General features: G+C 39.9%; 4 protein-coding genes across 4 annotated transcripts; 2 read left to right on the top strand and 2 right to left on the bottom strand.

Annotated features, from left to right (window-relative positions):
- Positions 1-578: 578 nt before the first annotated feature.
- On the top strand, positions 579-1,525 carry PFICI_08769 (uncharacterized protein; the record flags this gene model as incomplete). The annotated part of the gene is made up of 2 exons (XM_007837350.1): positions 579-1,156; positions 1,216-1,525. The coding sequence occupies 2 exons, from the start codon at positions 579-581 to the stop codon at positions 1,523-1,525; spliced, it is 888 nt and encodes a 295-aa protein (XP_007835541.1).
- A 119-nt stretch (positions 1,526-1,644) lies between these two features.
- PFICI_08768 (uncharacterized protein) lies at positions 1,645-3,430 on the bottom strand (the record flags this gene model as incomplete). The annotated part of the gene is made up of 2 exons (XM_007837349.1): positions 1,645-3,334; positions 3,387-3,430. The coding sequence occupies 2 exons, from the start codon at positions 3,428-3,430 to the stop codon at positions 1,645-1,647; spliced, it is 1,734 nt and encodes a 577-aa protein (XP_007835540.1).
- A 715-nt stretch (positions 3,431-4,145) lies between these two features.
- PFICI_08767 (uncharacterized protein) lies at positions 4,146-7,798 on the top strand (the record flags this gene model as incomplete). The annotated part of the gene is made up of 8 exons (XM_007837348.1): positions 4,146-4,436; positions 4,488-4,703; positions 4,765-5,581; positions 5,639-6,498; positions 6,709-6,717; positions 6,787-6,795; positions 6,858-7,422; positions 7,479-7,798. 8 exons carry the CDS (start codon positions 4,146-4,148, stop codon positions 7,796-7,798), a joined length of 3,087 nt encoding a protein of 1,028 aa, XP_007835539.1.
- A 1,099-nt stretch (positions 7,799-8,897) lies between these two features.
- Positions 8,898-9,884, bottom strand: PFICI_08766 (uncharacterized protein; the record flags this gene model as incomplete). Its single annotated transcript, XM_007837347.1, has 1 exon — positions 8,898-9,884. One exon carries the CDS (start codon positions 9,882-9,884, stop codon positions 8,898-8,900), a length of 987 nt encoding a protein of 328 aa, XP_007835538.1.
- Between the last annotated feature and the right edge of the window lie 7,291 nt (positions 9,885-17,175).

Here is a 17,175-nt window from a genome sequence, read left to right as displayed (position 1 = left end):
GGGGGGGGGCGGTCAGAAGAACGAACTCCGTCCGTAAAGGGAGTGGGTCAACTGTGGCTCTCTTTGAAGTGCCGACATCCCGGAGATGCAGGACCAGGGGAGGGTATTCCGTGTCGTGAGATTGGCTGGAGTTTCTTCGCGCGAGGTTCGGGCGAGACTATAATGGACGAGCGACGGCAGTCTCTCGCTCCTCGATTTTGCAATGCTTTGTTACAGCCCTATAAGTGGATACCAGTCGGGCAACTCGTTTTCTTCAATCTGGCGGCGAGACCGAGCAAGGACTTCTGCTCCTCTGGCACAGCGGCGCGGCTCGACTAGTCGTGTTTCCTTTATTTTCCTTTGCACTAATTCGCGAGATTCTAGTTTCCGAGGCGTCATAGTTTTTGAGGCTACGGCGATCAAGTGTCATGTGGTTGGTCCTCTGGGGATGTATATAGTTTCTATAATCCCCCCATGTCATGATGCACGTCCAGAACACTCTTCTGTATAACAACACGAAAACCAGCCAACAATAATACAAATACATCATCGAGAATCCTCTCAGTTATTCATCCCATTTCACTTAATAACTTATAAAAATGACTTGGCAAGCACCAGAAATCGGCTCCCGTCCAGTCGCTGTACTGGGCGGCGGCGTCCTCGGCCGACGCATCGCCACCTCGTACGTCGCCGGCGGCTACAACGTGACGGTGCGGGATCCATCACCCGTGGCACGATCCGACGCACTGCAATTCATCGAGGAGAACAAGGCAGCGTTTGCCGAGCTCTGCAGCCCCCCGGTACCGGGACAGTACGGCACGTACGCGGCGTACGAGGACATTGAGACGGCGGTGCGGGATGCTTGGCTTGTCATCGAGGCCGTGCCCGAGAAACTCGAGCTCAAGATTGATACCATGGAGATTTTGGACCGCGCCGCGCCCCGCGACTGCATTATTGGCTCCAACAGCTCGTCGTACCGCAGCAGTCTCATGCTTGACAAGGTCTCTTCCGAGCGCAGGCGGCTCATCTGCAATGTACACTACACCATGCCCATGGACATTCGCACCGTCGAGCTCATGACCGACGGAGAGACGGAGGAGGCCATCTTCCCCTTCCTCACCCAGGTGCTAGAGAGAACGGGAATGTTGCCCGCTACTGCCAAGAAGGAGTCGACCGGGTAAGTGCCAGATGACATGAGTATTCCTTCGAAAATCATTGTTAACCAAGAAAACCAAGTTTCATCTTCAACCGCCTCTGGGCAGCAGTCAAGCGCGAGTCCCTTATGATCATGGCCGAGGGCGTGAGCGACGCCGACCAGATCGACAAGCTGTGGAAGCACATGTTCCAGGCTAAGGTGGCGCCCTGCGCCTTTATGGACCAGGTCGGCCTCGACACGGTCGCCTTTATCGAGGACAACTACATCAAGGAGCGCGGATTGGACGGCAAGCTGACTGTTGACTGGCTGCGCGAGAACTACATTTCGCAGGGCCGATTGGGCAAGAAGAGCGACAAGGGCGGTCTGACTGTTGCGCCCAAGTCCTCGTAGGGCATGAGTCTGGTTATGCATATAGAAAACATACAGCGATAATTGCATCAATTGATACCATTACTTCCCCATGTCGATCATACAGATCGTCAGAAATACCCTGGAAAGGGGTACAAAGCTTACACTCTGATATCATCCAAATCCTTCAATATAGTCCCAATAAATCGTATAGCAACAAGATCTTCCGTGTCATCGCCTGGCTCGCCCGGGTTGAGATTGTCCTCGTCGAGACAAGTTAAGCAAGAGACAACGACGCGCATATACCTGTCGCCCACGCGTGGTGCCAATTTAGTCGAGGCTTCGTTGACCAAGAAGTCCTTGAGGCTAAACGCCAGATCTAGGAAGCTTGAGGCTTTTATTGCATGATTGTTAGGCGTCTTGCTTTTCGAATACGCCCGAAATCTGTGGTAAGTTTTTCCAAACTTTGCCAAGTAAGGGCCGCGATCAGGACGTTCGCAATCATATTCGACAAACGATTCCCAAAGACCAATTTCAAGCAAGCAGACACCGAGGCTGTAAATATCATGTTGCATATTAAACGTCTCTGTCGGATCTTCTCCCTGCCGAAGAGGATGCCGATACACATTCTTCTCCCAGGATAGATCGCCCGCCATCATGGTGCCCGCATCGGATGCCCGGAAAGCATCAAAACCGGCCAGAAATGCGTGGCTTTGTGATGACTTCGCGTCTTCAAAACATAGAATCGACTCAGGTCGGATGTTCTTGTGCACGAAAGCAAATGTGTGAACATAGCTGACAGCTTTGGCAAGTTCCCGAGCGATGCGCACTTTGCGCGATAGTGACGGTTCCTCCCCGGAAGCAAGTAGGATCTGCCGCAGTGACTGCAATTGATTCATGCCATGAGGGACACGGAGGACTATCTGAAAACAGCTGTAGTCATGTTGGCTCGCTGAGGGTTTGTGGAGTGAATGATCTCCAGACATGTCGAGACGGGGAGATCGTGATCGTAGTGGTAGACTTGAAGTCTGTTGGCTTTCGAAACATTTCGTTGGTTCAGGGGGTGTATTGCTGCGGGGAATTCCAATAACGCCTTTGCAGCTAAGCAATCCGAATACCAATGGATCAGATTTCGACAATCTGGCCGACAATACTCGGACATCGCGCATGACATCGCGCACCTTCGCGCCCGAGCGTACGTCGATACGATCAATCACGTACCACTTATTATCACTTCCTGACGTCCTCCGAGCCAACTTGATACCTGTGTAAGGGATATCGCACCATTCCATGGGCGATTCTGGCAGGAACAGCGACTTGAACTTGCTCAGATCAGGAGATAGCACATTTCGCAACCCTGCTGCGAGAGCCAGTGGATTGTTTGATGCTATGACTGACCCTTCAAGTCCAAGCCCTTTCTTCCTTGCGCTCAATAGTTCGCTGTCAATCGTGGGACTTGTGATCCTCATGAGCAGAAACCATGATGGATCAAAACGGCGCTGCCATGCCTCGAGCTCGGCGATAATGTCGTCGATGGCTTCCTTTTTCCAAACCCAGGACGCATTTTTGGCCTTTGACCTGAAAGATAAAAAGCCAGGCCGTGAAAGCGACTCTCTTTTGGTGACTGTTTCGAGTTTGTTCTTGGCATCCGTAAGGCTGATGCACAGCTGGCCAAGTAACCCATCTAGGATGCGCAACAGCTCGTCGTCAATCGCTGATTCGATGTGTAACATGAAGTCAACCTGTCGCCGTGTTCGATCCCAGCAGCTCTCAACAATAAGTATCCGCTGTTCAACCTCCTTGCCAGCCTCTTTCCAGTTCTTACATATCTTGATGACTTCCGGTCCTAGCCTTCGGCGTCGTTAGTCGTGCTCGGACTTCTTGCTGTAGGACAATCACTCACGTGAAGCAGGTTTGTACGATGCCAATTACTGAAACTGGGTCCATGATTCAGGGGTGATGGAGTGATTGTGTAAAGAAGCCTTTGAAATTTCGGAGAAGCAGCGAAAGCAAAGAAACTACGTTCAGATGCAACTATATCCTGCTGGACCTCGCTCTTGAACACGAGATATTTTCTGAAACTAGCGTGGCTATAAAATGCTTAGAAGCGGTACTCTAATTTCTCTCGACCATAGACGTTATGTCTCAGTGCACCATCTTTTCCATTTCACCCTTTCAATCCGTCGAATCAAGTCAGAAAGCCGTCGGAGATCCCGCTAAAGCTGCTTCCCCTCAGCAATGCCGGGCGTATCTTTACCATGCAGCTCACTTTCTTTATTTAGGCGAGCGCTAACTACATGCAGTATCCCCCGCCTCGAGATTCGCCCAGCTCTTGATGTAGTTTTGATGAGCTATGCGCCCCCCCAGACAAGTGTTTTCTTTTTCGGCCTGATACCATAAAAGGGGTGTGGGCAGCCAGTGCCGCCCTCCAGAGCTCCGTGTATCATCTACCCGTGGTGTCAATGGACCTGTCTAGCCCCTAGAACAATATCCCTTGTAAGTGGCTTTCACAATACCTGACAGGGATAACATAGAACCCCCGACCCTTTCTACGTAAGACGTCTTTCTACACGCTGATGTTTTCAGCCCCGCGCTTAGAACTCTCCCCTCCTCTTCTCTATGCATTTTTCGTTGCGAAGTGCACAATCGTTCAAGTGCAATCATGGCGTCAGATGTCATGAACTACAGCGCCATCGAGGAATGGAGGTTGAAGTACGAGGAAGTCGAAGGCGGCCGCATGCATTCATCTCCCGATGGCCGTAACATTTGGCGCACAGTGAGAACATTGGGAAAGGGCTCGTTCGGAACCGTATGCCTCGAAGAGTGCACATCAGGCCCACAACACAAGACGTTGCGTGCCGTCAAGGCCATCGCCAATCACTCCCTGACCGGGCAAGCAAAACAACGTGAAGTCCATGCGATGATCACCTTTTCTGATAAACAGATTCGAGAGGTAAACTTCAGAGCTAGCCTTGATCGTTGACAAAAGTTGAGAGTTTCGCAGTACCAAGAGCACTTTGTCCAATGCTCTGGTTGGTTCAAGGATGACGGCCATCTCTACATTGCCATGGAATTTGTTCCCCATGGTAATCTTCAGGACTACATCAACACAAAGCAACCCATACCAGAGGCTGACGCCGCTGTGATCACGGCCCAAGTCGCTCAGGCCCTACAATACATGCATCAGAAGAGCTTTGTCCACAGAGACTTGAAACCATTGGTCTGTCCAGCAGCAATGACCGGATATAGGTAGAGTGTAATTATTGCTAATAGGGCTGTAGAATATACTGGTCCACAATCCAGCCCCGGAGTGGCATGTCAAGATTTCTGATTTTGGTCTTGCTAAGAATACCGATGGGTCATTGCTTGCAACGCAAAACGTTGGCAGTCATGGCTATGTTGCGCCAGAAGTACTGAGACGGTCGAAAAGTTCCTATACGGCCGCTGTGGACGTATGGTCACTAGGAGCTATTGCCTACTGCCTGCGGACCGGGTCGCCCCCTTTTCCTGATGTTTACAAACTGGTTGATTATGCCAATGGTCGCAGAAAATTCCCTCATCTGAGTATTGACAAATCTAGTGGTTATTTTTGTGTTGATTTTGTGATCAATACCATGCGCGTCGAAGCGCAGAAACGATTGACCATTGAGCAATGCATAGCTCACGACTGGCTATCACGAAGTCACGACATTGTCGATGAGTCCGTCTTCTTCTGTTGTGTATCGATGACGAGAAGGGCTAATATTTTGAGTAGCAGCGACACGGCTTCTGAAGTCAACAGAGATTCGGTTTTCGACATTGATGCAAAGGGGACTTGGGGATCTACGAGTACTGAGGCAACAAAGATGTCTTCCACCTACCAGTTTTCATCAGGAGAGAAAACAAATCTGCATGATAAGATGTCCTCCATGACCATAAGAGACCCCAGCGTCACCGTGAATGCTAATGAACCCACCGCTGATTATATTCGCGGTGGCTTTCGGCCGCACAAGTCTGACATCTTCATTGCTCTCATGGGTGTAACGGGTGCTGGAAAGAGCACTTTTATATCCAAATGTACGGATGCAGAGGTTGAGATCGGACACGGCTTGGAATCCTGTAGGTATCATAGAGATCCAAATTTCATAACCCACAGTAGCACTAATATGATCTAAGGCACACGAGACGTACGGATCTATCATTGCTCGCGTTTTACTGGTGTAAATGTCTATCTCATCGATACTCCTGGGTTCGATGACACCAATCGGTCCGACAAAGAAGTTTTGCAAGAACTCGCAACATGGCTCGGGTCCTCATACCAAGAGCACATCACGCTGAAAGGCATCATCTACCTGCACCGAATTACAGATGTACGCATGCAGGGTTCGGCTCGGAGAAACCTGATGATCTTCAAAAGACTATGCGGGCCAGATGCTCTGAAAAATGTCATTCTTGCCACCACGAGGTGGGAACAATTGAACGACGAAGAAGTTGGCCGAAAGCGTGAACAGGAGCTGATGCAGATTGACGGCCACTGGGGATGGATGAAACAGAGAGGATCTCAGGTGTTACGACACTATGATACGTCAAAATCTGCGATGGCGCTATTAGATATTTTCGTCATGTCCCCAAGCCACCCAATTCCTCTTCAGATCCAAACTGAAATGGTTGACAACCAGAGAACATTGGAACAGACAGGGGCTGGCCAAGAGCTGGAGCGAGCAATTGCAGAAGAACGCGAAAGATCTTCGAAAGCACTCGAGGAACTGAAAAGCGAGATGAGAGAGGCACAGGCTGCACGTGACAAAGAAGCAGCTGAGATGATACGCCAGACACAAGAAGAACTGACTGACAAGATTCGCAGGCTCGAAGCTGACCGCGAAGATCTCAAAATGTCGTTGGACACAATGTACATGGCGAGAATTGACGAATTGGAGAGGAGGATAAAGAATCAGGAGCGAAAGGATGAGGAGCGAAAAGACCAGGAGCGAAAGGATCAGGAGCTTACGTTTCCAGAACCACCAGATCCCAAGTCTGTCAGTAGAAGCACGAGACTAAATTTGTGTTTTAAGAAGATACTAACCAAGACATTAATGTGCTTAGGATGTAAGTAATACTAAAACTAAGGTCCCATGTTAGCCAATTGGCTGATTGAAGCAATTGCTATTCGTCCAGGATGTGAGTAGACGGCTAAGAGCAGGGTTGGTTATCCTTGAGTTCATAAATTACTAACGCGTTTTTGCTAGCCTCCACAGGTGAGCAAGCGGCCAGTACAATGCTTTCGTGCGTGTTGACAATATGGATGACTTACAAAATTGTAACAGAGGCAATTTGTGAGTCTAAGTCAAGTCCTGCGTGCATATCAAGACATAATGAGCCCTAAAAAGTGTTATAGGAAATCCGTGTTGGGGAAATATTCAGGATTGGCCGCAAGATCGGAGGCAGTTCCCTCGACAGCGCCGTCTACTATGGAACTAACATCTTGTCTGGCGCAGAGGTTGCCATCAAGCTTGAGACTGACACGACAAGGCTCCGCAAGCTCCACCGCGAGGCACCAGTGTATAAAACGCTTGCCGGAGGCGTTGGTGTTCCCCATGTCCACTGGAGCGGCACCGAGTTGGACCGCACAGCTCTAGTACTCGATATGCTTGGCCCATCTTTGGAGGATCTGCTCCAGTTCTGCAACGGTAAATTCAGTCTGAAAACGACGCTGCTATTGACAGATCAGCTCCTCTCACGTCTTGAATACATACACTCTAAATCCATTATTCACCGTAACATTAGTCCAGAGGTTTGTCTAATGGGCATTGGAAACGGTGAAGATCAGGTCCATGTGATCGATTACAGTTTATCCAAGAAATACAGAGATCCAGCAACCCACGTCCACATTCCGTACAGAGAAAACAAGAAACTGTATGGTGATCCTCGATATGCGTCCATAAATGCCCATCTTGGTGTCGGTACGTGGCTACATTATTTTCCTTTGATACAGTACTGATCAATTTTTATGATCCAGAGAAATCTCGTCGTGACGATTTGGAGTCCTTGGGCTACATGTTGCTCTATTTCCTCCGTGGTAACCTGCCTTGGCAAGGCCGATCGGCTAGTACCATCCAAGAAACGAAGCTCAGCACCCCTACCGAGGTACTTTACCGTGGCTTTCCTAAAGAGTTTGCCACCTACATGAACCACGTTCGATCTCTGCCTTTCCATCATCATCCCGATTACTCCTACCTGCGCAAAATATTTCGTGATTTGTTTGCTAGTGAGGGCTTCCAGTACGACTACGTTTTCGACTGGACGGTACACAAGTACGCTCAGGCCAACTCGAACTAAAGTCTGAGTATCCTGACTCACCATTCGGTAAGCATAACCTTGCACTCGTTCTCGGAAAGTGAGGCGACGATCAGATAGACACAGGAATTCCCTCGAACCTTCCCCGACTCCCTCTCTCGCTCTTCTTAACCACCACCACGACGTATTACTCATGGAGCAGGTGTTCATACGCGACTGACTGTTCTAGTGCGTCATGATACAAGACAATAAAATTGCTACTCCATTAATATCGCGAACACGATCGAATCAAGCGATAAGAGGCATAAGGATATCAGGCAGAAAGGCGCCGGGAAAGTGGGAACGGCAGTGTAATTCAAACAGCTTGGAAGGGGTGGACGAAGATGTGCGAAGAAGCTTTATTCATTTTGAAAGAAACGAGGGCACGACAGCATGGTTATTTTCCCATTTGCCAGTTCTGCAGGCTCGATATTTAGGCTGGTTTTTATTTTTGAGTTTGAATCTATTACCGCCTCCTTTTTGTGCTTACATGATGTCGAGATCACGTAGATGAATAACGGTGTGACGGCAGCTAGCCGCCGGCGTACTGTAGCACTGGGAACCCGTCCCGTAAATGCAGCCAGTTTGTCGCCGGGGACCATTTTAAGCCCCCCGTCTTTTGATTAATATACAATCCTAAGGTATATTTCGGCATAATCCTATTGACTCATTGGTGCCGTAACAGAAAGGTAGAAAATCAAACCCAGGTCTCAAAATAACAACCGCAACGTCTCATTTGAGCAGCTCTGTATAAAGATTTGCAGTGTTCTCAGGCGTTGAGCAGATATTTGGTTTAGACACCTTATATGCCATGATGTGGCTTATCCTGGTGCGCTGTTCAGCCTCCCACGATTGCTGAAAGAAGGAATAGCGAATCCTACCTTGTGTGTGGTCACTCAAGGTGTAATATGGTCGTGGATACCGACTGTTTTCGGAGTTGCGCGTCCCACGCTAAACATGTCTACCACCAGCATCATGCCACAGCATACAAGCCATCGGCGATGATGTAGGATGGAATAGACATAACCTGTCTCCATTTCTTGCTTGAATACCCTATCCTCTCCCCCAGCAGTGAAGAATATCTGCCTACTGGGAGAGTATCTCAAGGCGCGGCCTCCTCTAGGAGAGCTTCTGGACCGTCTTTATCCAACAATCGAATGTTGTCCTGCCACTTTATCCAGGCCAAACCTTGTAATAAGGAATCGGCGAGATCATCAAGCTTCTGCAAACGCTCCTGTACAGACTCAGTCTCGTCTCGAGATTTCCTGGTACGCTTGCCATTCCATCGCTCAAGATAAGACGTTGCAGTGACCTGGGCTTGACCTGAAGGTACAATCTTGCCATCTTGCAACCAATTGCCTACGAGGTCAATTTTTGCCTTCTTTTGTTTCGCCTTGGTAACCTTGCCAAGCTCTGATTTGGAACTGACAGGTTTAGAGAGCTCAGTATGGGCAGCACCTTCAAGCCAGAACGGTCCGACACGTTGTGGTGAAATTGGAATGACTTGTCCACTCCATCTCCCGCAAGACTTGAGGGTTCTCAGGGTCGAGTAAAGCATGGCTTCGAAGGTATTAACTCTGAGAGTCCACTCCTGCACAGCCGAACCGCCGCCGCTTCTGAATCTCTGCCGCTCTATCAAGATGTAAGCTGGCGGATTTTCGGGTCCCAACAGCACATTCTGTACCAGGTCGAGCGTCATGTCGGCCATATAGCTAGGGCTCCACCTAGCCTCTTCCACATGGGCTTCCTGGCCAAGTTGCGGATCTGCAAGCACCATGCGGTTCCATAACTTCACATCAACATTGGGGACGGGCGCATTTACCCCAACAAGGCTGCGCTTATTGCGGGCGCGGGAAGCAGGCGCTACAAGATATGCAAATGCCAGATTCCGAATGCCCATGTCGATAGACAAAATGCCTTTATCGGAGGCTGACACGGACTTGTTTTGCGCCAGGGCTTGGGCTGTCGCCTCAAGACGCTGGGCCAAGACAGTCTTAGTCCCTGAAGAAGCCACGCCGCAAGCGATTGCGAGCTTCTTCAGCTGGGCCGAGTTCAACGACTGCACCAGCTTGGCCGCGGATTGCACCATGATGAGATGAGTGGGCAGTAAAGATGTTTCCAGAGTCTGTCCTGTATGCTCAATGACCCTGCTGATGAGGAGCCTCGTCGGCACGGGCTCTTGATCCTGCTGCTGGGTCTAGGGACATGCTCTCGCCATTGATTGATCTCAGAAGACGGAAGTCGATGCCGTGACTAAGCAGGTGGAGATGTAGTTAAGTACCAGTCAACACCCAACAGCGCGGGTACGGATATTACCATCAACGTTGTAAAAGCGTCTAATGTATTCAAGTTGGTTGCCTAGGACTTTGAAAAATAGAGAAAAAGGAAAGAATTTGGAATTATCGAAAAAGGTGACAATGATTTGTCAACCTGTCATTGAATATTCGCCAGGTCATGATCCCCGACCTGTGTGTGTTGGCGTATTAGTTATTGGACAGAGCAAAACAGTGCAACGATTTTGGAGACGCGACCGAGGCCGCGTCCAATAGTATGTATCCGATGTGACCTTGAAACGACAAATGAATTACTGGGTGGATGGATGGTATGATGACAATTTTTTTTTTCTCTTCTTAATCAAGGCCCTTGGCCAGTCGTGTCATGTTATGATGCCTCGGGGTCTTATAAGTTACCGCTAGCTTGCAGCTTCTGACTCTGCGTTGCTGTTGGTAGATTATTGTCAGATGGTGGACTATGGTTCCCATACACTGGCGTGTGCTTGAGCACACGGATTAATACTATAGTGTCTAGATAGATATACGGGACCTCCCGGGGATTAGCCGGGGCTACCTAAATAAGCGTATACCTTATTAAAATTAAAAGGCGCAAAATATAAATTAATATATTATATAATTAATATTAATATTAAATTAATTTAAACTTTAATAGGAAAATATTATTTTAATTAATAATTAAAAGTTTTAATACCTCCGCCGAAGCTACGAAAATAATAATTATAAAAAAAACCGGAATCGGCCTAATAATATCGTTAAAAATAACCTCCGATTAGAATAATTAGGAATATACGTTTTAAATTTAGGTATAAATTGCCGGATTAACTAATTATTTTAAAAATAAAACGATTTTAATTAAAACCTTAATTAAACCGGATATTAAAAAGATTAAATATATAAAAACCGCGGTAGCGATCCTCGAAGCTATAAACGAAAGCGACGATCCGAGCATTTAAAATAAAAAAAATAGGGAATAAACGATAACGGATTTTACCGAAGGAGGTTAAAAATCGTTTAACCTCGATTATAATTATTATAAAATAAAGGAGGCTATATACGCTAAATAATATACGGCGATTAAAAAAATTACGAAATAAATAACTATTACGATCTCTCTAAACTTTTTCTTTATATATTATTTAATTAATAAGCCTTTATATAAATAATACGAGAATTTTAGGGTTTGCTATAGCAAATTAGCTTTAAATAATAAAAAAAAAGCAAAAAAATAATATTTCGAAGCTTTTAAGCTTCCGAAAATATTAAAAAAAGCTATAAATTAGGTTAATAAATAAAAAATAATTATAGCGAAAGCCTAAGCAAAGCAAATAATTAAAATATAGGATAATTCGGCTTAGGCTATAAATTTCCTAAATATTATTATTTTAATTATATTATAATAAGCCGCCTTTTATTAAATTTATAAAAAATAAAGCATTTTAAATAAAAATTTAGAATATCGGGTAATAAGTAACGATTTTCGTAAAAATTTAAGCATTTAATAGCCGATTAAGCTAAAAATTAAAAAAGGCGTTTTCGCAATTTACGCTAATAAAGCTAATAAATAGCCTTAAAACGGATAAAATAAAAACGCTTACTTTATTAAAGATTAAATGCCTCTCCGATTAAATACGGCTGGTTTACGTAAAAAAAGGGGTAGACGAATTATTTATAATAAAAGGTAAAGGGATATTAAATGCCTTATTTACTATTTTTTTTACGCTTTTAATTTATATTTTTATATATTTTTAAAAAAAGCCTATTTAGGTTTCGTCCCTAAAAATAAAATATAAGCACGAGTAAATAAAGCTTTTAAAAAAGATTTTAATTTATAAAAGCAGGTTCGCAATATAAAAAGGATTAGAATTAGCCGAATTAGTATATTACGAATAATTAAGGAAAAATTGCTTCCGATTAATACGGATTAATAAAACGGACGATTAATAGTAAACGTATAAAATAATTTTATAGCATTTATAAAAAATTACCTTTTGCGCTATTTAATTATTTTAAATTTAGCGATAACGATTTTAATTATAAATATAAAAGCAAAGCTTATTAATTATAAATAAGCTCTTAATTATAATTTTATTTAATTAAGCGACCGGAAATTACTTATTTACGGGTATAATATAATAATTATATAGCTCGGATTTAGAATATTATTATTAAATAATATAGCCTATTATCCTAAATTACTAATTATATTAATATTACTCCGTTAATTATAAGGATAAAAATATTATTAAAATAATAAAAACGACCCTATAATATTACGTAAAAAAATAGATTTTTAATTAGCATACTTTAAAATTAATACGGATAATACGTTTTCGAATATAAATCTTACGAATTACTTTTAGCGTTATTTGCTATTTACCGGAAAAAATATATAATATAAATAAAAAGGCTATTATTAATTAGAAAAGCTATACGATAATATTATAAAATAAGATATTTAGGCCCGGCAGTTTTCGAATATTTTATTTATTTATTTTAAGGGGTAAAAATTAAAGGACTAATTACCGTAAAATATAAAGCTTGCGTATTTATAAAAATTACGCGCTAATTACGGCAAACGCTACGGCTAATTAACGAAAATTATAACGAATGACTAGTTATAAATTTTTATAATTATATTAAGGGAATCGAAAACTATATATCTTAAATGCTAATTATTTATCGGCAAACGGAATATATATAGGATTATTATTTTATAAAAAAGATTATTATTGTATTAATTAACGCTTTCCGATCGTTTTTAGGTATAATAAAAACCTAATATAATATTAAAATTAAAGTTATCGAATATAATAACGAAATTACTAAAGTTAAATAGGTAATCGGAAAATATTTTAAAAATAAATATATTAAACTCGAATTTTTAGCATTATATATATAAGCCTAAAATAAAGCTGCTAAACGCTTAAAAGGTATAATTAAAAAAAAGGAACGTATAATGCGCACCGGCGCAAAATTCCTTTATTAATTCTGGCCTAAAATCGGCAAAACCGCGGTATACCTATATAATCGTACGCCGAATTATAATTCCCGATAGCGTATATTATATATAAAATTCTATAAAGCAATTGCGAAAGTAAAAAAAATCCTAAATCCGAGCTATAAGCCTAATTAAATTTATTTTAAAATATTTAAATATAAAGCATACGCAATAACGCTAACGGTATAATAAAAATTCGGCCGTTTATAGCGATTAGCACCTAAGGTATAAATAGGATATTTAATCGGATATAGGTTATTTAATATTTATAAAATTTAAATTTTTAATCGGAATAAATTAATTAATACGAAAAATATAATTATAAACGAAAAAGAATTATGCGACGGAAAATAGGATATATTTAAAAATAAGCTTTTAAATGCTAATACCTAGTTTATCGCCGATTTCGTAATTAATTACGCAATATTTAAAAACGAAATTTTATAAAAACTAAAAAATAAAAAAACCGCCGTAAAGGATATTTTATTAAGCGATAATTAAAATAATTAAAAAAAAAGTAGTAATTAAAAAAGTAAAAAAGCAGCGCTAAATAAAAGGGATAAATAATACCCTTTTATTACCGCGAAATTTGCTTTTTAGATTTTATTATAAATATTTTTATTAGCTTTATTAATATATAGTATAAAGGCGATTACGATTAAGGATACGGCGCTATTAAAAAAAAAACTTAAAATAATCTTATAATAAACAGCTTTTTTAGCTAGTTATAAAGCTATTCCTAAAACAGGATAAAATAATAATTAAAACGATAAAGCGAAGCTAAAACGCTTTTTTCGTTAAGGGGTAAAAATTAATAAAATAAAAATCCTAGCTCCCTTTAAATAGTATTATAAATTATATTATTATCTGTTTAGCAAATTATTTTTTTAAATAAAAGCTAATTATTTATAAAATTATAAAAATATGCGATTTTAAACTAAAATTAATAAAAAAAATCTATAAATAAAAAGTAAATAAATTTTTAATTATATATAGGTATACGTATATAAATTCGATAAGCATAAAAAATTCTAAAAATATAAAATAAAATTTATCGTTCGCGGTAATTAATAAGCGAAATCCCAAAATTAGGAAATTTATACGGCTATATTAGCTAAAAGATTATTTCGTACCTTAATCGCGATTATAGCAAAATTCGATTTTAAATTAATATAATATAATATAGTAAACGCGTTTATATACGCTTTTATTAATTAAGATATATTTATAAAAATGCCGGATAAATATCGAAAAAAAAAACACTATATTATTATTAAATAAAGCATTTTATAAATTACGGATATTACCGCTACTATAGCAAAAAGAGTTTATAAAGATTTTGGCCGAAATCGGCTATATTTAAATATTATATAAGCTTTGCGTATTTATTAATAAAGGAATGCTAATCGTTTTTTACGTTAATAACGTAATTATCGCATATAAAAATAAAAATAAAAAGGCTATTAATTATTTAATATAGTATTTTATAAAAAAATATAAAATTAATAATAGCGAGTTAATATAATAGTTCCTCGGGATAAAAATAATTAGAAATCGTATATTTAAAATAATTTAGCTATCCTAAAGGGCTTATTTTAAAAAAATCGCTAAGCTTATAAATAAATAAAAGATTTATGCGACGCTAATAGGCTACGAAAAACTTATGCCTCGATTAATTATAACGCTTTTATATAAAATATAAAAATATTAAAAAAAAATCGGATTATTACTATTTGCGGCTATATTTATAAGGCTAAATATCGCATTCGCAATAATTAAACTAGCTCGATTCCTTAATAATCTAAGCTAAATATATTAAAAAGCTGCTAATCGAGCTTTAATTTATTTAATTAATATTAAAAAATTTTCGCTTAAAATCGGAGGATTTTTTAATCTAATAATTGCTAATAACGTATTATTTGCCGATAATAATATCGATCGCAAAAATACTTAAATATTCGCTATAAAGCTATTCGGAGGATTAATTAATTAGCGATTAAATAAATAAAATATAATTACTACTTCTATTATAAAAGCTAAATTACTTACCTTAGCATAAATTGCTAAAAAAATATTATTCGTTAGCCGATTATTAAAGGAATTATCGATATAATTAGATAATAGCATTATTATTATTAAATATAATAATAAGCAGATTATTAATTTAATTAACGCCGAAATCGCGTTATTAAAAATAAAACTCCGTTATATAAATATCTATAATTATTAGCTACGGCAAAAAGCCTAAAAAAAAAATTAAAATTATTTATAAACCTTTAAATAAAATAATAGCAAATAAATTAACGAAAAGCTTGCTAATAGGAAAATAGCAAAATTTTTTTATAATAGATAAGATTTAAAATTACTTATTATAATTAAAACGAATAGCCCTAAAAAAAGCTATATTTTATTAATTAGCAACTTTAATTTAAATATAGCCAGATCTACGATAAATCGTAGATTTAAGGGGGTATATTAAATAGTGGATTATAATTCCTATATACTAGCGTATGCTTAAATATACAGATTAATATTATAGTATCTAAATAAATATACGGGACCTCCCGGGGATTAGCCGGGGCCACCTAAATAAGCGTATACCTTATTAAAACTAAAAGGCACAGAATATAGATCAATATATTACACAATTAACACTAATATCAGACCAGTTTAAACTCTAATAGGAAAGCACCACCTTAATTAACAATTATATTCTGGAATCATTTTTTATTAATTTATCATGTTCGGCGCCCTTCGAAGACCCCCCGGTCCGGTGATTAGCAGATCATTACACCTCCTCCAGCATAATATACGTTAAATCGGTACATGCCCCACACATCTACGTAAAATACCGCATTTTATTACCAATATACTTTACCACACAATTTCTATAGGATAATACATTATATCAAAAATTTACTCTTTTTCCATCCGTACGGATTACCTCCCGCAGTCTTTTTAGCATCGATTTAGATAACGTTTCCAGGAACTCCTCGGGAATCGCCCTCCACGCTGCAATAATAGCTAATCGCAAATGCATAAAATTAAGGCGCTAGAAATTATAGTATATTTTAATTTAGTGCTTTATTTAGTGTTATACGTTTTCGATCGGGTTTAAATTAGGATTATTAAATAATTACGGGATTTATAAAATTTAAAATATAGCGAGCTTTAATTAAATAACATTAGCTCGATAAGCGAGAGCCCCGTTTTATTAAAAATATATATCGACGTAACCGTAAATAAACTGCTATATAAAAGGAAGAATAAAACGGTAATATTTTTCGGATAAAATTCTTTTATATTTTTTTTTAAAAAAAATAAGGACTTTTGCGATAACCGATAAACGATCCCTAAAATATCCAACCGTATAATTTTTGCCGTAAAAATGCCTAGCTTTCCGGATCTTTTATTTCGTAAATAATAATTTATTATTTTTATATCGGAGCGTTTATTGCTTAAATTTTATCGGATTAAAAAATCGGGCCTTTATTAAAAATTTAATTTTTTTCGTTCGGTTATTTTTTAAATGCCTATTTAGCGAATTTAATTCGCTTTTATCGCGCGGTAGCATTAAGCTAAATAACGCGTTTTCGTATTTAATATTTATAGCTAAAAAAAAGCATAATTATAATAATCGCGCGTATACCGAAATAATCGAATCCGAGGAGAAAAAATCGGATATCCGGCTATAAAATTTCGCGGTATTTTCGGTTCGAATCGAAAAAACGCTTAAGCTTTTTTCGATTTTTTATAAATATTAATTATAACGGTTTACTAATGGAACGTTAGGTAATAGTCAGTATATTATATATTATTATATAGACTAATTTTTGCAAAAGCAAGAATTTAATGCGATTGTGCTGCGCTAACTATATTTAGCTATGGCGTCAGCGCCATAATGGCGGTGCGGCACCGCTGCGCAATGCCTATATGGGAGGTTGTTACATTAATATACGTTTACGAAATTTTATTTTCTTAGGAATTACGGGGTATTTATATACTTATTAAATTTGCCGCGTAATTTAGCGTTATTAATTTGCCGGATAATCGGGAGCTTTATATTTCGCGGCGATTATTTAATACGG

The sequence above is a fragment of the Pestalotiopsis fici genome (assembly GCF_000516985.1).
Source record: "Pestalotiopsis fici W106-1 unplaced genomic scaffold PFICI_Scf_6, whole genome shotgun sequence".
Classification (NCBI taxonomy): Eukaryota; Fungi; Ascomycota; class Sordariomycetes; order Amphisphaeriales; family Sporocadaceae; genus Pestalotiopsis; species Pestalotiopsis fici.
The sequence above is the reverse complement of the archived record's forward strand: the minus strand, read 5'-3'. Positions and strand labels throughout refer to the sequence as shown.